The sequence below is a fragment of the Perissodus microlepis genome, chromosome 14, assembly GCF_051167445.1.
Source record: "Perissodus microlepis isolate ML-2025 ecotype Zambia chromosome 14, ASM5116744v1, whole genome shotgun sequence".
Lineage (NCBI taxonomy): Eukaryota > Metazoa > Chordata > Actinopteri > Cichliformes > Cichlidae > Perissodus > Perissodus microlepis.
In genome coordinates this window covers 36,318,090-36,339,967 of record NC_140474.1, presented here as the reverse complement: position 1 = coordinate 36,339,967, position 21,878 = coordinate 36,318,090, and the positions used below count along the sequence as shown (strand labels likewise).

Below are 21,878 nucleotides of genomic sequence, written 5' to 3'. Positions count from 1 at the left end.
GTCCACTATGCATCATCTTTTTCTGTTTAATTCCTTCTTCCATCTGTTTTTTTTGCTGTCTTGTTAAAATTCCTTTCATTCATACAGATTTTTTTAGGAATAAAATTTTTTAATGTTTGACTACTTTCTGACCCAAATGTTCATATGAACAAATAAAACAGTATATTTCCATAAAATCAAAAACAATAATTTAGCCATACACATACATACACATATACAGACACATATATGGATCAATGTTGTCAAGTGAATGCATCCACATTTAGATTTTGCACAGATAATGTTTTCTTCAGAGACGAGAGCACCCCAGGATACTGATTTGGCCTGAACCCCCAGAGGTCATATGGTCTGACCTTTAGGAAGCAGTCAGCAGCAAGCCCACAGGGTTGCAGGTAGATTAATGCACACTACACACACACACACACACACACACACACACACACACACAATGATATGACGAGTGACATGTCAGAGAGCAGCAGCATGTGCACATATGGATGGCTTGAGGGGAAATCAAGCTGTCGCCTCTCAATGAACTCTAACAAAAGGACTATTGAAAATAACAAGACGGGCTCTCACAGTGGCAGTTCAAGAAAAAAAAAGTTTCCCTTTGTTAGTCATGGCAACTTCTCAGTGCCGTGCCATTCAAACACCAGATCCTCTCAGCGGTGCCAAACAGGTTTTACAAGGGTTCACTGCACTTTGAAGAGAAGACCACTGGGTGCAGGTATCAGAATACTAACATCCGACTTTGGCATCTTAGCCTGAAAACATTTCTGATGTTGCATATCGCAACAATGAAGTTTGTTGCACATTACGATGCTTTAAAACGAATACGGTTTCCTTTCAAACGTCTGTGCAGATGATTTTTACATCAGTACAACTACCCAGTGGTTATTCTTGGGTTTTACATAGCCTTATAAAAGTCTTAAACTTGCTGGAGTGTATGCTTGCGCTCTTACATAGGAAGTGTCGGGGATCTGGCTTGGGTTCAGTGCACTTTATACTCCTACCACAATGTTTATTATTTCAATATTGGTCAAAGATTGGAATCCCATCCCTAAAACACGCATGGGTCTAATCATTTTCAAGTCCAACTGAGGTCTTGTACTGCCATCAAATGCACAAAACTGTCTGAGCAGGAAAGTTTTCAGGGAGGGGGATGCCCGATTGGAAACTCCGGCATCAGTCTGCCTTTATGTTGCATGATTGAGCTTCTTCGTTCTCTGCACTGCTTCCCATAAGATCTAACTTAAGGCCTTCATCCAGTTCCCAACATAGTTTTCCACTTAAAGGCCACTTTTGAGTTGAGTCTGTGCACTACCTAAAGATGCAATTTCAACTTTTTAGGCACTAAAAGGTACTGGTAACACAATACCCTCATCAGGATTTTCAAGTACAAGCTCAAGTACAAGCGGCGTGTGTGTGTGTGTGTGCACGCCTTTATGTCTGACCAATGCTATAGACGGATGGGATCATCAATTCTTATTTAAGGCCATTTCATTTCATATGACACCCTCTTATTACAATAAATTGACTGGTCATAGCCGTTTTGCAACGGATGTCGAGTTGGTGTGTAATTTCCCAGTGGCTCAATTTAAGATAATGGTATAGTGTAAGAAGCAGAAAGAAACATAACCTTTTTGCCTCAGCAGCGTTCAAACATTCAGTTAGGCATGATATATGGGCTGAAAACATTGACAATATCAGAATTTTCAAAAGTGGTGGAGAGAAAATAAACAGTAGGGACATGAGAGAGGGTGAAGGAGCACACACAAATATCAATAAACACTCCTCTTCCGTCTCGGAAGCTTCCTGCTTTATTTGATTAGGCCGAAGATGGAGGGAGGGTTGGGGGAGAAAAAACAGCAGTCATGCTCTTTTGCTTTTCTTCCTCCTTTCCCTTCCTTCACAATCTCTAGCCTCTCCTTAATGGGAATGGGAAGTTTGGGAAGTGGAGGAGAGGGGTGGGCTGCAGCTAGCCTCAGCCTAACCTCCCCCATCTGGACCGGAGGGGAGGGGGCAACTTGCCAGCCTCTAGGCTACTCCCCAACCCTTCCCAGCTGTTGGCTGTTCAGGGGCAGAGCCCAACCCCCTCCTCACCCACCACCCCCAAGTGTGTGTTTTTGGTGGGCTTGAGAAAGCATTTTTTCATAAACAATTGCCATATCCTCCACCAGCTGTTGACCCCATGGCTCCTGTCCCTGAGCAGAGCTTGGGAAGCAGGCAGAGTGGAATGGTTTTCATTTAGGAGACTCTGCTTTGCAGGGGAGACTTGCTAAAGGGTGCTTGGCCCCAGTACTGTTAGCACGCTAGCTATAATACACAGCCTAGATAGGTCATTGGTTGGGGGCACGAGATGTTAGCTGATAGTAGCCACAGTGACAGCACTTTGTGTTTTGAGGATCTAGCTGGGGGCTCAAGGTGCTTAGACTCAAGTGGCTTCAATATCTGTTTGGCAGAAACGATCTTACTAGAATTGATGCTAAAACTGATCCTTTTACTGTTGCATTCTTTAGCTTTTTGATAACCTGGGGACAAAAAACAAGCTGAAATTGAAATATTACAAATGTCCAGGAGTTTTTCTGTGACGCTGAGCAATGATTGCACTTTCTTTGCATGAAATCAGTAATTTTGTAATTATTTTTTTGCTCTTCTGAGCTGCAGCAGCTTGAACGAGGATTCAAACTCTACACCACTGGTGTCAAACATAAGGCGCTCGGACCAGAAGGGGTACACTAAGCAGTCCAGTCTGTAGAAAATATTATTTACCTGTAGTCCGGCTGTGTAGTTATAGCTCTTTCACAACAGTGTCTATTAAATTCTGTATTGGGAAAAAAAGGACATAAACCACATGCGTTTCTGAAACATTGGCTCAGTGTGGCCCAGAAGTCTCTCAAACTTTCACTTTAAAAATTTACCTGAAGATGCTGGTCGTCAATAAGCTAGAACAGCAATCCCGGGGGTTTGGTACCGGGCCTCGAGAGACCTTAATTTTTTTTAATAATTGCGTGGAATGAGTCTTGAGTTGAATGTTTTTAACAGGCAAAAATACTTCAATAAGTAAATAAGTAAATGTTAAATTTTTGTCTTTTTTCGCTGATCCGAAAATTGATCCGATCCGTGACTTAAAACCGTGATCCGATCCGAACCGTGAGATTTTTGGTCCGTTGCACCACTAGTTTTCAATAATAAAAAGGTGAACTGAACTGACATCTTTCTAAAGGTTAATGATTGCCTGGCCAGAAAACAAAAATTCCTGCTGCCTGAAGGGGATCAACTCTATGTAGCAACTAACATAGCATACTATAAGAAAACCAAGTTCAGCTTTAGATATATGCTCATGCATCTACGCTGGGAGTGCTCCCAGGAAACAACAACAAAAGAGGAAAAAAACCAAGCAAACAAAAACGCCGCATAGTGCAGAGTGCCAAACGGGAAATAACAAAAGACGCCATCGCCAACAAACATCTACCACCTCCTACTGCCGTGTCCTAAAAGAGCCGTCCCATTGAACGCGTTGATGAAAAATGGATTGCATGCTTGCCAGTCAAGGTGAGTACAGGTGCCAATGCACTATGTATAAAATCAGATGGCATGTTTGTGCTGATGCAGTATGTATGAGGCGGCTGGGCCTCATGCAACATTCAGCACGCTGGGGAGGCCGTAGGTGAGGCCAGCACAGCCTGCAGCCAAAGACGTCCGCACCTCCGAGTGCGTATGTGTGAGCTCAAACCGAGCTTTGTCACAGCTGGCTGGTGGATCCACACATTTAGAAACACAACTGGGATGAGACTCACGCAACTGCAAACACGCCTCAGCTCAGAGGGCCTGCATTACACAAAAAAGCTATTTTTCTACTTGTTTCATAAAACACATGCAAACGCACACAGGAACACACCCAGACAACATGCACACTTTGGCCTGGCAGACAGTCTTTGCTCGGGCATCGCATTTGAACTTTCACCTCAAGTGTCGAACACACACACACACACACACACACACACACACACACACACACACACACGATCGCTTTCTTTGTACTGGTCTGCCTTGGAATTGCATGGTAATACTTCATTATGGCAGCACTGTAATTTAGGGGGAATGAGCACTTCAAACGAACGGCAACCCACACACAAGCACACAGACAGGGTTACTGTAAATGTGTGTAACCTAGAGTTCTGCTGGGACCAGAATCAGGGTTTTTTCCACAACATTCCCAGAACACTCCAAAATACACCCGGACAGTAATCAGAGGCACGCTGTGAGGTTATAATTGTTGGAGCTGATTACAAAGTGGAGAGTAATGATTCAAATTGGGAGAGGAGTGCAACACAGACTTGTACATAGCAAAATGTGAACTCGGGGACACAGGGTGTCAGCAGGGTTCACATTATTAAGCCTGCCTATACTAAAGTTACGCTGGAATAAATTACGCTTGGTGGCTCTTTGAACTTTGCAAAGATGGACCTTCTTCCTTGCCCGCAAATCACTTGACTGTGGTGTGACGTTCTTCTGTGAGATTCACATGAAAAGTTTAGCTTTCAGCTTGTTAAGACAAATAAACCAAATGCTCTTCAGGCAGGTAGCTGTATGTACATCCAAGTACTTAAGAAGGTGACAGTTTGGTTAATTTTGTCTTTACGTGTGGTTACATTCGATTTTGTAAGTGAATCATTCAAGGTGTGATTGATAAGCACAGGTAACGAAATTATCACATTACTTTTAAATAGTCTCTGCTGTTGGCATACAAGCAGTGCGTCTGTTTCTTCGATGACATGTTGACATATTTAATGACATATTGAGGAGACAAAAGGTCTGGAGTTGATTCCAAATGCAGAACTTATTAGTGAGCGCTGAAATTTTAGGAGAGACAGAAATCAACAATTAAGTGGAATCTTATGAAGAAAGAAACAACTGAAGAAAGCTAAAGTGAATTCTTTCTTTGGTAAAGAAAAATCCCCTCACAGGATCGAGCCATTTCACGAATACTCACGCAGGCTTGTTGCGGTCAAACTCTACAATCAAGCAATGCCTTCATACGTGTAAATACAGAGCATTTATGCCAAGGGTTTACATGCAAACCACTGGTAACAATCAAGAAGAGAAGGGCCAGATTACAATACCGAAAAAATCTAGAAAAAGAAGGACTTAACATAATCAATCAAACATGGTGGAGATGTATGGCTGCCAGTGGAACCAGTACACTAGCAACTGTCCCAAACGGATAGGATGTCACATTGCAGTAATGATAAATACTCCCCCAAAATATAGGGGTAAATGCAAATCTGGAGCTTCTCAAGGCACAGAAAGGAGTCACTTAAGAGACCACAGTCCTAATTAGCATGCTTACTTTCCCCCAATACAAATCTGAGGGCAGAGGACCCACAAACAAGCAGTGACTGAACGTGGCTCCATTAAAGCCCTGGCAAAGCATCTTTAGGGAGGATACTTTGGCTATGTCACTCTCTCTGGATTCCACATAGCTGGCGAGAAAAACTTGCAGACTACTTAATACTTTTGGACTTATGAAAGCGCATATCACACATAAGCGTGCATGCATTTACAATTCTGCATGATAGTGTATGGATAAAAGAAATGTTCTACTTGGTTATTAAGGAAATGTTGTGTCTATTTATTCATTTGGTTTAAGCAAAGATCCCCTTCATCCCCTTAATGTGCTTCTTATTTATGTTTATGTCTTGATGCAACTGTTCTTGTGATTTGGTGCAATATCAATAAAACTGAGCCAAATTGCATTCAGAGAGAAAACTCCAACAATTAGATGAGCCCCTATGAGCAAGCACTTGGCGACACTGGAAGGAAACTTTCTCTTGTAACAGGAAGAAACCTCAGCCAGAAACAAGATCAAGGTGGGGCAGGGTCTGCCATGACCGGCTGAGGGACGAGGAGAAAGAGGGAAAAGGAGAGTATAGGCACACACTATAGGAGAGAAGTGGTATATAAAGGCATGTGGAGTGAAAAGAGGTGAGAGAGAAGAAATACTCAGTGTATCACAAGCCTGACGGTTCAGGTTCACCTGCTCCAGCCCTAACTATCATCTTAATCACAAAGGAAACATAGAGAGGGCATCTATGGCACAACAAGAACTTGTACAGAAGAATTTTAATTTGCAAATGAGGAGAAGCTAAAATGGGAGAAATAGGATCTCTCTTTCTAGTTCTCGTCAGAACTTTCACCAGGTATCTGTACCTATGAATAACACATAACACACATGCACATAGACAGGACTTCAATTCACACTGTCTCAAACATGCTGCACAAGAGGTCTACGTAATGACAGGCTGTCCTCTGTCCTCACAAATTCACTGTAATGTTCAAATGAGCTGGAATTGAGAATAAATGATGTAGTATGGGCATCTGTGTGAGACCGTGCACATCTCTAAAAACTCCCAGCCTAAAGCAAAACATGTACAAGTTTAATGATAATGCAATATGGAAACAGTTACTGAAAATCACATGGATTACATAATGGATATTTACATGTGAAATAAGATTGGATACTTTGAATACACAAAAATACAACTTTATTACAGACAAGATAAATTTATTGGTTACTGAAACCAGCCGTCAACACATAATACTGAGGTGGTCCAGGATACAGTAATCCTGTTTGACACACGTGCACCACAACAACTGAAGGGTTAAACTGAAAGGTGAGAATCTTTCATCTCTCTCAGTTTAGAAAGAAAAGCTCTTCTTTTAGCTGGGCCAACACTGTAAGGCAATACCTGGTATCACAGCAGTGAAAGCAGTCTGGGTGAAAACTATCGAAACACTTTACATGGATACCATTAAATACATAAATAAAAACTAGTGAAGTGTTTTGGCTCCGGGTCACAACAGGCACTGTTATGATGCAGAAGCTTGACACTTGATGCCAGGCTAGGATGGGAGCTTTTTTCCTGCTGGTTTGTTGAGAGTACAGCGACGTTCATAGTAGCACACGGCAGAATTCTTATTACTCACCAAAGCAAATGTTCAGAAAAGTGTCATCATGAGGTGCCAATGCAGACTATTTCCATTATCATCACCTAATAGGGAAGCACTCCTACAAGGTCATTTCTATAAAAAAAATGTAATATCTGCTTATGCCAGACTGTATGGGCAGGACCGCGAGGAAACTCTGGATGAGTCTCATATTGTCGATTACTCTGCAGACACGAGTGCACTTGTGCACTTCCTCTCTCATTCTGTGACCCTTCTTTCCATCTCGTCCTAAGATGGACGGATAATATGTGCTTTATTCTCTGCCTAAAGGGCAAATGCTGTAGAGTGTGCGCTGAATATGTTTGTGCGAGTTCCTGTGCAGAAAAATTGAATCACAATAGATGCAGCTGAGCCCACTGTCCTGTGGTTCAGTCCCCAGTGAAAGCTGTGAGGACTGTGTAACTGCTCCTCATGAGGCATTCTGAAACAGAATGAATGTATTTCATGTATATTTAATAAAACCTCAGAAATAATGTACGTGTTGGTGTTAATTTTAAGTGTATAACATGTACTCTAAAAAAGCTCAATTATTTTAGGCCATATCATATTTTTCCCATTGTTAAAGCAAATGACCTCTCCATCACCTTTCTCAGGACAAATTATAATATAATATAGAGATTTAGTAGCTACTTTATTAACTTTTCCTGCTTGTTAATGGTAACAAGAAGCTCTTTCAAAAAGTATATTAGGAGGCTGCAACTCAATTTATGCAGACTGGGTCAACAGGTTAAGCTACAGTTGGACCAAATGCTTGAATGGGCAAGATTCCTGCTCTACTGTATGTTACACTCCATACATTTGGAGAAACTAGCTTAAATTTTAACTTTAGGACTCATTTCTTTAATAGTAAATGTTTAATTTGGGTGTGACATCTTTGTGATTTCTGACTCTGTGGAAGATTTTGTTTTTACGTCCACAACAGCAATGCCTTGTTTCAATTAATTATAGCACAAAGCCGGGTTCTCCCATACTCCTGTTTACAACAGAGTCTGTTGGGCAGCTCCAAACATCACCACCTAACATGCCCATTCATTTTTAAAATGTTCAGTTAAAGGCTATAAATGGATGAGCGTCCCTTCTGAGTGGCTGAACAAAAAAAGGAATTTTTCTGGAAGATGACCAACGAACTTTATTTGCCAACCTGACCTCAGACCCTACAAGCAGTATGGTTAAACTTGTGACTGGTGCACCATTGACACAACCCTTCTATTACAGGTTCCTGGCTGAAGCACCTGACGGATAGGAACAAAAGGAAAAATATAAATATGGCCTTGGTAAATTACTGTATTAAGTGGTATAAAGACTTTTTACAGGTACTAAGACAGTTTTTCTAATACATCTAATGATTTTATTTAAGCGACTTGGGTTCAGGATGGCTACTATCTATAAGGCCATAACAGAACAAAAACAAATGGTTACACAAACAGAAAGGCAGAAAAGTAGAAAGCTGTCCATCTTCCTTTCTTCCTCCTCCTCCTCCTCCTCCTCCTCCAACTCCTCCTTCCGCCTGTCCTCTTCTCTCATACACCAATGATAAAACAATGGTTGGGTAGTGAAGAGAGGGGGAAAGGAGGAAGGATGGATGGATGGATGGATGGACAATGAAAATGATGCATGCTTGTGAGGAACAAAAGCAAAGCAAATCAATTGAACTGAGGTGACTGGCAGAGCGAGGACTTCTGTTTTTTAGGAATAACCTGCAGGAGACAAACAGGAAATAAAAACAAAAAAAGTTTGCCTTTAAATCTTTGCTGGTGAAATAGATGTCAAATTTTGATAGCATACTCGTTTTTCCTCAGGATGCATATCCAGGGTTGGAGGGTGGATGAGTGAGTAAAGCATGTAGTTAGTTTGAGTACATATAACCCCAAAGACCCCCATTTGTCCTCAGCAGCTTCTCTTGTAGCCTAAAATGTTCGATGAGACGGAAACATTGTTGCAACTTTTCACCATTTGCACAGTTTATGAAGGAGCTGGAGGAGTGCTGCACGGGATTTTTTTTTTTAATTCCAACTGTATAAATCTTAAAGGCCAAATTAAACTTGACTTTCTGCAGCATTAGCAGCAAGCTCAGAGTAAAATGTAATTTGAACTGCGACCAACCAGAACAACAAAACGAAGATGAGATGTCTGTGTTCATATTAAACACACCGACCTGCCCAGCACAGAAAAGTTCGATCTGTTTGAGGGTCAAACACATTCTTTAGAGCAAATGAAACTGGTTCCCAGTTTAAAAAACAATCAAGTCTACCTTTAAAGAGCCCTTTGGCTTTTCTATGGCAGCTTTTGGGGCTAGTAGTAAAGAATTTATGGCTATGATAACGCTCACAGGTTGCCACTAGCATGATTAAACCACTCTCGAGCAACGATATTGCCCACTTACTGATGTCGACCTTGGAACGGAATACATGCAACTAAACCGAGGTAAACTGTAATCAGCAAGGTGAGTAAAAAGATTAGTAATCACGGAGGAGTTTTGGCAGAGCTGCAGGCAACTGGAATGCAGCAGTGCTGACTGGGAAAACACAACCCCCTCATTTAGCCTGATGGAACTGTAAAGTAGCTAACACACGCAGGGGCAATTGTGGCTGTTTGTGTGTCACTATGTGTGCTTCATTAGCGTGCACCTTGGCGTTGTGTATTTCTTGTGCGTGAGTGTAATGGGTACCGTGTGCTTGCTGAGGTCTTGTTTGCCCATCTTAAGTCAATTAAAAGGAAATAAGGCGGCTCTGACCGGCCCGTGAACCAGCTCCCTCAGCTGAGAGCATGTCTGCACAAAAAATACACACACACACACACACACGCACGCACACAGGCTAACACAGGGAGGCTGATAATGCTCCACTACTGGCAATCGACCCTGTGCCCTGCTGTGTGAGAAACAATGGCTCTGAGACTGGGTGAGCACGTATATGTGCACACACGTGTGTGTTTGTGAGCGCCTGTGTGCGTGGGTGCTTGTGTGTGCAAGTTTGCGTTAAGTACGGCATGTCTGACAAGGCTTCAGAGGGAAACAGTTTAAGACAATATTAGACACAAATGCTGAACACACATGCACACATTCCTGCTCTTTCAACAGAGAGCCAAAGAACACAACTGCATCCTACAGGTAGGATCGGCAGCACAAAACACACAGACACACTGCGCCTTGTTAATCGAAAGCTTTGGCTTGTATTGTCATTAAGCTGAAACGAGTTACTGAAAAAACACTGGTCTAAAACTACATCCTACAGTTGTGGTTAGAAGTTTACATACACCCATCATGGGCATGAATGTCACGGTAATTGTGGGCTTTTAATGATTTCTTTGAACTGTTCTTTTTCCAGGGTGGAATGATTATACAGCATACATCTTTAATGACTTCATAAAACAAGGATTACATTTATTTTTTAAATTTCACTAAACTACACAGGGTCCCAAGTAACCTACTAACAGATAAAGGCTCCAACAAACAACACAGCTATAATAAGCAGAGCGCTCACTGACAGACTGCAGCGATCACAGGCTGCATTGTAAAAATGACCTCACAGGTGGCTACAACAAAATAGGAAACACACTTTAATAAATGAATGCAAAAGCAGAAAAATTAGAGTTTGTCATACTGTCTACATCTGCCTGCAACCTCTCTCCCATCCACCAGTCCCACTGCTCCGCCTCAGTCTGCAGCTCTTTACGTCCTCGGCTCTGCTTTTGCTCTGATTGGTTCTCCACACTCTGAACTCTGATCAGCTTCACTTCCCCTGCTGCTCTGCACAGCCAGCAACCCTCTGCTTCTCCACGTGTCCGTGATCCACTCTGTCACAGCTCAATATTCCACCTGCGCTCCATTCAGCCGCCAATGATTATTCATCTTTTATCTAACTAGTCTGTTTATCAGTAATGGCTAATGTTGCTAATAGTTCTCACAGCAAGAAGGTCCTGAGTTCAATTCTTTCTGTGTGGAGTTTGGATGTTCTTCCTGTGTTTGTGTGGGTTCTCTCCGGGTACTCCGGCTTCCTCCCACGGTTTAGGTTTTGAAAAAATATTTTTTTATGTTGATTCATATTAGGTGTACCCAGGGTTCCTTTGTGCAGTGTAGTTTGTCACCGTGCTTAGTAGTTATGCTTTGGGTTGGTTCCTGTGTGAGTTTTACTTCCCTCCATGGTGATTTAGATCGTCTACACCTGTGTCTCATTCCCTCAGCTGTTTCCACTTCACTGATTGCCCCATGTGTAAAAATAGCACCGTCTTTCTTTCAGTCTTTCTCGTAGCAACTTTGTGTGATTCTCTCGGTGTACTCCTGTGGCTAGTGGGATTTTTTTCTGTTGTATTTTGGGTTTTCAGCCTAAATAAAAACTGCTATTTGTATCACAAGAGCAGTCACCTCAAGGCACTTTACAGGTAAAGACCCTACAATAAGACAGAGAAATCAAATGACCTCAAAGGAAACACTGGGGAGGAAAAACTACTTTTTAACAGGAAGAAATCTGCAGCAGAACCAGGCTCAGGGGAGGAAGTTTATATTTGTTTAATCTGTACATTGAAGGACATATCCTCGTCTGAGTTTCAGAAGACACTTCTTACTAGGGTATATTGCCATGGTAACTTGGCTGTAAACAGTTTTGTAGTGTTATAATCCAAAAACAGGGCAACTAATTTGTGCCTGCTGACTCGATATCAAATTGAAAAGTAGACAGAAACCTACATTTTTATCTTTATTCTTATTCTGTATTCATACATGCTCTCAAAGCATTAAATACCAGCTGAAAGAATAACAGAGCCGCACCTGATTACTACCAGACCATCTCTTATGTTAACTTTACATCACAACAAATATCAGTAATAATATCGGAATTTAGCACTAAATTCCCACATGGTTTAACCGAGGAGCTCAGGGTATTTGGATCGGAGGTATTTCATAATCTGATGACCGTGTGCCAACATACTCAGCACCTCATGGGACAGAGACACTGAACGTGTAGAATTAAACTCATTTACTAATTCTGGATTTCTGTTACTACGTGCGAACCAACTGCAATGAACCCTGTTTACTAGGACAAACTTCACCTAATCAACAGTCACAAATCTGACTGATTCACAGGGTGAGGAAAGCAAGACAAAGCATCAGAATTATAAACGATAAACTAGCAGTTATTTGTGAAATAATCATATATAGTATATTTTTAAGATACTGAGGATTGACCTGAAAGAATAAAGTGTACGTATGTGGCTGCTCACTGTAAATTTCAGTTTTATTCAGTAATGCTCTGAGATTAAAAGTCTGTTGTTGTGATTTTTCTTTCTGCGTTTGATTTTTATGTTCAGTTTTGTCTCTCAAATTGGAAACATCTCAAAGTGACTGTTCAACTGGGAAATACAACAACACATTTCTACAAAACACAACAAAAAATGTACCTAACTTTTTAAAAATAAGTATTTTCTTGTAAAATATCTTTTAAAGTTATTGTGTTAAAGATGTTTGTCAATTCTAGAAAAAGAGTGCTTTAAAAGGATTGGGGAACATCGTTTATTTGGACTCAAAAGCATCAGTTTTACACTCTCTCTCTCTCTATGACATTAAACGTTTGACCAAATGAAACAATGAAATGTTTTTGAACAGGAGCTTCTAAAGGTAATTGGGTTGCCTCTCCTTTTCCCCCTCAGCCACTGAGGTAAAAGCTTCTTCTTCTGTCTGAGGATTTATCAGGCTCAGACCACTTGCTGCCACCAGCCTATAAAGAACTAGATGGTAGAGGCACCATGACACAGGATATCTGTCAAACCGGGGCTGCTTTTTCAGCTCTTTGTCCACTCGTAACCTTCCTGGGATCCTAATTAAAGGAAAGGTCAAGTCAACTTGTTCAGTGATCACACTCTCTGCGGTCCCACTGTGAGCAGCATGATAAGTACCGGTACTAATGCACTGCTTCTATCCCATGACAATCCCAGAGTTGTTCTTGCAGAAGTGAGGGACCACTTAATCCTCCATGCCCAAACAGCTCGTAATAAATAGTCTACATTTAATCCAAAATACTGAGGAGCAAGGGTTAAGTCTTTATCGCCTGCAATGCCAATGTTCTCCTTTTTACTTGCACTCACATTCTATCCCTTTGTAAGCACTGTTGTAATACGGTCATTGTAAAATCAATGGATTAAAATCTGCACCAGCAGTAAGAGGAAATGAATCACTATAGCCACTGAGGAAGAAAATACCACGGCAGTAATTTATTAAACAAATGCAAAAAAATAATAACAGTTGCTGAAAGATTGCTGATATATCTACACGCAGGATACTGTATCTGCCAGCAAATGAGTCAGGCAAATGTGCAAAAATCCTCAGGGGTATATTACTTTGAATTACCTCTAGGTCATCATTATTCAATGAGCTCAGATGAATCAGTCGCTTTAGTTTTCCATGAATGTCTTCAGACGGACCAAAATCCAGCATGACAATAATCCTAAGCATAATGCACATTTCCCGCATGAGTAGGAAACTGGGTTTGGCACTCAGGTATACACAAGATGAGAAATGAGGGATGTCGTAACCTGAAGAATAAAGGGAGAGCTTGGGAAATCCTGCCTGTATACACTTTAACACAGCTGGCCAGTTACTGCAGAAAGTGTGTACCAACATGTTTCCTGTCAGATGGCACTGACATGAAATACATACATGGAAGAGTGTGCACCACATGTGTATAGTTCTTTTTTAATAATGAAATAGTGGTGTTGGAATAAGCGTCTCAGGTGAGAGACTTTGGTTTGTGTCTGCTCATATGGGCCTTTTTTCATCTTTTAACCACTCTCTTCACGACACCTTCATCTAGTGAACTAAAGACTACAGTTCACTAGATGAAGGATAGATCGGTTACATCTGCCACCACCAGCTTTAATAACAGGGTAGTATGTGACTGTGTGCCTATACTGTACCTTGGATCTGTCACAAGAAATATGAGGTCAACAGAAGCTTTATGATAGAGATGTTATTTAAATTATTTTTAAAAAAACAACAAAAAAGGAAACATTGTTGTCTACTCAGTATTTCACTTTGAATCCTGCCTGACATGAGAGTGTTTTGACATGTAGCTTAAAATATGAGCACGCCAAGCTCAGCAAACTCGATTTACATCCTCAACAGACGACTCCTCCCACACTTTTTTGAGAGATGGGACCGAGGCGTTGGCACTGATATCAGCAAGGGAGGAAGGAGGTAGAGAAAGACACAAATGGGTGCTCGAAACTCCACTTCATCAGTTGCATATGCAATGTTGGCATGCCAGTATCCGTGCAGCCATGTGCATGAGCTCTTGTCCATTCAGTTCGCTATCCTGCATTCCTACATGCCACAGCACCCCAGGTCATGGCCATATGCCATTGGCTTGGCCTGCTGATCAACACCGCTCGGGCTTCGCATGACAGCTCACGATGCACACATACACACACACACACACTCACTCACAATAGTTCTGACAGATGGGTGAAAAGGTGGGCCACGTCATGTGTGAAGTGAACAGAGGGCAGGGGGGTGTTAGCAATTATGGTGAAACAGACTGCAAAGAGAGGCAGACGTGTGTGCGCGCTCTGTACAACAAAAAAGGTGGATACGGGCATGTGCAGAAACACATGCACAACATCAAATAAAACAATATTGCACTCTAAAAAGAAGAGCCATTTAGACAACCAGTACATACTGGAGACTGTTTTAATAGAGCACTCATAAGCGTGGGCAAACATCTGCTTTATGGCCTCCGTCTATTCTGCTAAGAACCACACAGAGCATGGGTAAGCACCACACGCTCCACTGGACAGACTGCCTGTTAATACCTAATGCTTTCCTCTGCATTGAACTAAATTGGCACTCAGATACTGAAATATACGTGTTAGAGCTGATTAATCTTTGTCATTGTGAATCTACATCCGATCCAGGTTAACACAGTGGATTCTAAAGCACACGCACTTTATCTGGTTAGTGGACAAGCACAGAAGCTATAAGGCCCAACAAGGACAAGCACTGACTTTGCTGCAAGTAAAGACCGTTCACTAAGAAAAAGTCGTATCCAAACTGCATAAACAAAGATTCTCCTGAATATTGGTGGACGGAGATTAAGCGGGTGTTAAACACAGGGTGCTTAGTTTATGTAAAAATGTAGTTCTACAGTCGTATTTAGGACTTTCTGCAGCAAATACAGAACATACAGGAGGAGAATCAACGATTGAGAAAAAGGAATTGAAGGATTTATCGAGTCAGGTAACTTGGATTAATACACACACACACACACACACACACACACACACGCTTAAAACTAAAAATGCCATTTTTATTTGTTAGGCAAATAACAAACTGATGTTTTTATGCACAAATGTGAGCCGGCACACTGAACTTCTTTAAGAAGTCAAGCATAACATTCGACAAATAAAAGCAAATAAATAACTGTAATTTGGCCTCTCCCTCAAAAACAAAACATGTTTTAGCAGGTTTTTCAGCTTTTTTGTAAAATTGTAAATAAATAAAAAATAATTGATGAAAAAAATTTTGTATTTTTAGCATGAAAAATATTTATACTGGTTGATTAACCATTCTATATAGCTATATATATATATTAGACATGAATAAAAAGCATGTATAATATATACATATAATGCACAACTGAGAAGTTTATGAACACACTGACGAAATAATGTTCATTGCAGCTGGTTGTACTTTGCAGTAGGGCTGGAACATATCATACCGTTCACAGTAATACCGGTATGATGTCGTGCAACGATAAGAAAATGAAATATGGCGATAGAATATGGGTAAAACGCGCATGTGCAGTGCCTTTGTTTGCATACACACATGGCGGCGACGCAGAATGAGAAGGGCGAAAGCGGATCGTTGAATGAAACAGATGAACCAGAACTGGTTTGTAAAAATGCTGCAGCTTCAGTGGTGTGGAGCTGGTTTGGTGTTTGTCCGTCAGATATACAACAAAGCACTATTATTGGTAGATGCTAGCGGGCCGTCGTTATTACCGTGTTTTTTGGAAAATACGGCACACTTAAAATCAATCCTTTGATTTTTCTGAAAGTCGACAGAGCCCCTTATAATCCCGTGAGCCTTATGTATGAATTCTGGTTGTGTTTACTGACCTCGAAATGATTTTATGTGCACGGCGCTCGAAAATCTGTCAAATGTTGTAGTACAACTTTGCTAAGCTACGAAGCCGCACAGCTTGATGGATTGTCGGAGCATTACGGCTATTGTAGGCGGAGCCTCGCGGAGTGATACGTACTGTGCTTCAACATAATGTTACCGTGTTGTGTGTGTATAACCTCTTTTTAAGTTTTGTGGATGTTATACATGGTTATGCTGAGGATATGTCGGCCAGTTTCCACTGGAAATGCCTTTTGGTTAAACTGTCAGCGAGGAATTTGCACTGTTACATTTTTATGTAACTTTAATGCACATAAAAAACAGCTGCTTGTTTAAGTGAAAATACACTGATGGGGTTTTTTGCACTAATAAAGTTGTGGAGTTTTTTAGGTATTTTGTCTAGTATCAATTATATCGTCAGTTATGTCGTTAGCGTAAAATTTCAAATGTATATCGTGATAAATATTTTTGGTCATATCGCCCTGCCCAGGATACACAACATGTATTTAAGGCCCTTTGTTGAACTTAATATGAATTCAGTGACACAGATTGACCCACGAGTCGCTCACAAGAGGAGATTTAAATAGACAGTGAAATATGAACCTTCAGTGATGTTTCAGATATAGTGTGGTTTCGATTTTTTTTTTTTTTTTTTTACTGTTTCAACAAAATGAAAAACACAACCAATTCTAAAATCATGAAATACTTTTATTTCTTTGTGCTTTGACTCAAGGGATATGAAACACCTTTAGTGGTAACAAGAAGTCTGTGCAAGGCTGTGTGTGTCTGAGCTTGTGCTGCATGTTGGACAGACCTACAGCACAGTCTACATACACTCACTGTCAACAAAAACACAAAGTCGATTTTCAGTGAGTATAGCGATGGAGGACGAGTGGCAGAGGGTTGAGAGTGATGAGAATAATCCTCTGGCCATGTAACAGAGATAAAGACACTGAGGTTTTAGCTCCACGTAGGAGATTGACCTCATTACAAGCACAAAAACTACAGACACAAACACTCAAATATAAGCATGGAGCACAAATGTAGATAAATGGTCAAATATAAACGTGCTTGACCGCTCTCTTATTGTCACTCTGTGAAAGCAGCATGTGTGTGTTTGTGTAATGAATAGAGAACAGCCCAACACTGATCAGGGCTGAAGAAAAAGAGCACTGCCCACTCTGCTCTCACATTTATCAACAGTGTGTGTTTGATCTCTCAGCCACATCACACATGTGCCCTCCAATCAACCGCTGCTGCCTCTAAGGCCTCCTTTGACACACACACTCGCACACACACACAGAGGGAAACGTCCCACACACAACCCATTAGGACTTTTGATTAAATTTAAGGATAGCTCATGTATAAAGGCCATGACCAGTGCAACTTTATTCAAGTATGTGTGAGTGTGTGTACACGCGTCTGTGAGAGAGAGAGAGAGAAAAAGCAAAAATGAGCGACTGCAAAGCCTCCTAACCTTTGTAATATAGATCCTAACTACTGCCAAGGGAGGTTAAAACCTAAAAGGGTTCCATAACACTTCATAACTCTGACTGAAATGAAACAACTATAACTCTAGCCATTAGTGAGATGCATGCACGTGCACGCACACACACATACACACTCGGTGTCTTTAAAAGTTGGCAAGACAACCAAGGTCATGAGGTTTATTTCCATTTGCAGAGAAATGATTTTGGCAGCTATAATCTGCCTGGTGACACTCGGGTTTGTCCGAATAAACAAATAAAAGCTAAAGAGTGTGTACCCACATCAAGGAATCATTCCAGATTGTATAGTAAAGTAATCAAACAGACTTTAGGAGCATGTTCCTTCTGACCATTTTGCAATAAAATATGGACGGATTCCTTGTTTTTTGCATTTCTAAACTGAACATGATGCAGATGGATGCAGACACAGTTTTACCTCTCTCCTGACTACGTCCATACAACATTGTGCATAATTGCATTTACTCCCTACCTTTTTTTTGTGCACATTTGTCACTCTTAAATAACCAGAGCGAATTAAAAAATGCAGCTTAAATGAAGATTAAACGTATTAACAGGATGAAAGCTATTTTAGTTTCTCCTCCTCAAGAACATATTCATATTCCACTGAGATTATGTCTGACGAGGTTCGGCAAACAGCAGATGGGTCCTGTGTCAGGTCTTTGCTGGATATTTTCCTATTTCTTAAGGAGATCTGTTTTTTGTTCATCTGCATAGATACTTTTTTTTTTTAGCCCTGCCACATCTTTGTATCCTCCACTTGTCCAATGTCAAAGAAAAACCTTGAAAAACTTGACTTATCAGTCCAGAATATCTTCTTTCAGTCATCTACGACTAGATGTTTGTCCTCTTTGGCCAATCTGAGACCTCAGTGGCTTCTTAGTAGCTATTCCTCCTTTTAGCATTGTTCGTTCAGTTGTCTGCTTATGGTCACTCTTGAGAACTTTCAGAGTCTGATCTAGAAGCATTTATCTCTTCCTCAAGCTGAGCAGTGGTCTTCCTTCTGTCTCTAGCACCTAAAATGCTTCGGTAAGGTTGAGTTTTCTGCCTCTTCCTTGGTGCTTTTTGTTAACACCAGTCTCACTGTCAGGGACCAAGCAGTAAAGCATAAAGGACACAGGTGGTTTTAATTCAAAAAGGGGTTTTATTGACCCAAAAATATGAAAATATATTTAACAAAGCCAAAACTTAAACAGGCAGACCAATAAAAGAGGTCAACTCAATAGACTAAACTCAAGATAATAATTAACAAAACCTCAAACAAACATAAGATAAACTGACCTGCTGAAATGACACACAGGGGAACTTAAATACTGGTTTAGCTAAACCAAATGACACACACGGGGGAAAACAAAATGGCTGCCATATAAGCAACTAATACAAAACGATTAAACAAATATGAAACACCCCCCAGGCAATGAAGCATGTGGTGCAATCCAATTAGGCTGTCAGTGGTACTTCAGGTCTCCCAGCCCTTTGCCACACCTTTTGCCAGACAGGAGGAGAAGCCAACCCCCAGGTAACTCAAACAAAGATGTATTAATATAACATAAAACAGAACTTTGACCTTGCAAGGTTAATATGTGTGCATGCCATATAAACATTGGAAGGTGTGATGGAAAAATAAATAAATTTAATAAAGAAACAATATTGAACAATAAGTAGAATATTTTAAAGTAGTGACTGTAAATTAAACTAAGGTGAATCAACTGGTGGTGAGGTGTGGAGCTTACCATGTGTGGCATGCCATCACACTCACCAATCGATTCCAAAGAAAACTTTGACAACATGTTAGGTTTTGCCCTATTTTTTTCCCATTGTTTCGACGTTTTAACATCTTATACTAAAATTTAAACCAACACTCTGGACTCTGAGAAGTTAGAAATTAATCAAGCATAACATTAAAACCATTGAAACAAAAAGTAAATTGGCACCTTAATAACCAACCAAACAAAGTACCAGCTTGGTCTTCCAACACACTTGATAAAGAGCAGTCCATTTCATCCATGTGTCACATGTGCACAGCAGCACAAGGAAGCAGTGTGGCTGTTGGCGAATAAGGAGCGAGGAAGACACAAAGTGCGCCAAATCAAACCAAAGTGAAACCACCACTACAACATTTGAACCTGAAATTAGCATCACCCAGCTGAACAGCTGCAGCCGGGCCAAAACTGGGTCATGCAACAAGACAATTATCCCATTGTCATTAATAGATCTGTGCGTAAACAAATAATGAACTGGAGACCGATGGAGTCATATATAAAACAATACAAGCTGTTGATTCATGGGGTGTATTTAGAGTTTCACATGGCATCTCTGCATTTTGGCTTTAACCTCTTTTTCTCCACCTATACGACATCTAATACCCGGTGTCCTATTCCCAAGGTTGAGGGTACAGGATGTGATGGGCACGGGGTCTGATGTTCCCAAGTTAAAGGTTTATGAGATGAGCCCTTTCTCTGAACTTTTGCTTCTTGAGCGTTCCCTGAAACGAGAAATGACCTGCTTCCTGTCCAACCCATGTGGTTCAGAAATGTCCAGCAAGTCTTTTGCAGCATGTTTGCGCTGTGCTCGTATGTTGTTCTTGTGAGTTCATAAAGTACTTCTTGGAGTCGTTAGCTGGGGTTAGATAAAGGCAAGCAAATCCAAGAAGAGTGGAAAAGCAGGGAATTAATTATTCTAAATGGTGAATGATGGTGCTGAGCTCCCACCAGTGAACAGTAACAATGCACATGTGGACCACATATGAAATGAAGAGTCACACCAAAGCATAGATTTCTGCACATTCATTGAACAGTGCAGTTTAATAGAAAGGCTGCAGCCATGACTGGTCTCTCTACGTGTCCCTGTCATTGTGGTACATCACGCTCTGTCTGCAGCATACACACACTGAAACAATGATGCTGCTGTGTCACATACATGTGCTCTCAGAGACTGGATGAGTGATTCCAGCTTAACACGCCCACAGCAGATGTCCAATCATCCTAATATAACAGCAGGAACAGAACAACACACTGGCTAAGACCTCAGATTAAAACTAGCATCCCAGAGGATAAAACACAGCAGCGATGCAACAAACTAATACGAGCAAGATAAAGTGAGCTTTACTGATGGGTAGCATCAGCAAAATGCTAAATGTTCTACACAAATTCATAAGCAGAAAAAAATGAGGATATAATTTTTTTTATATACGTAATGGGGCAAAAATTGGATTCTCTTTGTTGGGGGGTGGGACACAATTCTTCAAAAAGATTTTTCCACATTTGGGATTTTGGCAGTAAAGAAACGGTAACAAGATTCCCTCACTGTAGGGGACAAAGGTTTAGGTTTGCTCTCAATATTTCACCTGTCAGTTGCTACCGTAGCAAAGGACAAACCAGAGTTGGAAACCCCCAAAAACATCTAAATTTGAAAGAGCGCGGATTGCCAATAAATTACAGGAGCTCTCAAAAAGTACACTTTTTTAAAATTAAAAAAAAAAATTACAAAATCCGGTCAACTTTAAACCTTGGAATTTGCAGGGAAACTATTTTGTATAGTTTGTCATAAAGTCTGCAACATGTTGAAGTTGAAGCTGAGGAAGAATTCAGTGTGGTGCCCTTGTGGCGACTTTTGGTAACTGTTTGACAGTCACTGGTTTTTAGTAGGCGGCTGAAGTATAAGGAACTTTTCTGTGTTGTGCCTTTGTGCAAACCGATACACATAATTTGAGGGCAAAGTCTGAAACCAAACCACTGCAAATCCAAGTCCTGCACTACTGCACTGTACTTTTAAAAATCAGCTAACTTTTACCTGACTTGTTATCTAATAAGGTCAAAATCCAGTTGATAACTGTGTCCTCTTCAAAGCGATATGACAGCTAGTGAGAAACATTATTGTCTCCTCCTACTACACCTCTTGTTCGGTCTCTGACCTTCTCTGAGGAAGGATCATCCCACTGTCTGGCACAGTTTGCCAAGGAAGCAGGAGTTATGAAGGGGAAATTGCAACTGGCAAATGGGCAGTTTGACAAAAGAAAAAGCCCCCCCAGGGCAGAAGTGGAGGGATAGAGAGGGAGAGAGGAAGAGAGTGAAAGGGAGTGTGTGTGTGTGTTTTGGGGTTTTTGTTTTGGGGGGGACTAATACTTGAATATGACCTGCTGGTGAACCTTGGTTGTCTTTGGAAGGCAGCACAGTCTATGATGAGAAAGCCTGTTACACCCCCCCAACAATAGGTAATGAGTGGTAATAAGAGACAATGAGTAAGAGAGGGAG

The 21,878-nt window shown here is 41.0% G+C and overlaps 1 protein-coding gene across 5 annotated transcripts in view; it reads right to left on the bottom strand.

Moving 5' to 3' along the window:
- The window catches only part of bcas3 (BCAS3 microtubule associated cell migration factor), a 323,750-nt gene that overhangs the window by 140,829 nt on the left and 161,043 nt on the right, over positions 1 to 21,878 (bottom strand). The window contains exon 25 of one of the 5 annotated variants that reach the window (XM_084951632.1): positions 6,420 to 8,708. The exons of the other annotated variants lie outside the window; for them this stretch is intronic. Coding sequence (XP_084807758.1) covers positions 8,698 to 8,708 — 11 coding nt within the window. The 3' untranslated portion in view covers positions 6,420 to 8,697. Of the gene's footprint in view, positions 1 to 6,419; positions 8,709 to 21,878 lie in introns of those variants that run through there. 5 annotated transcript variants of the gene reach the window in all.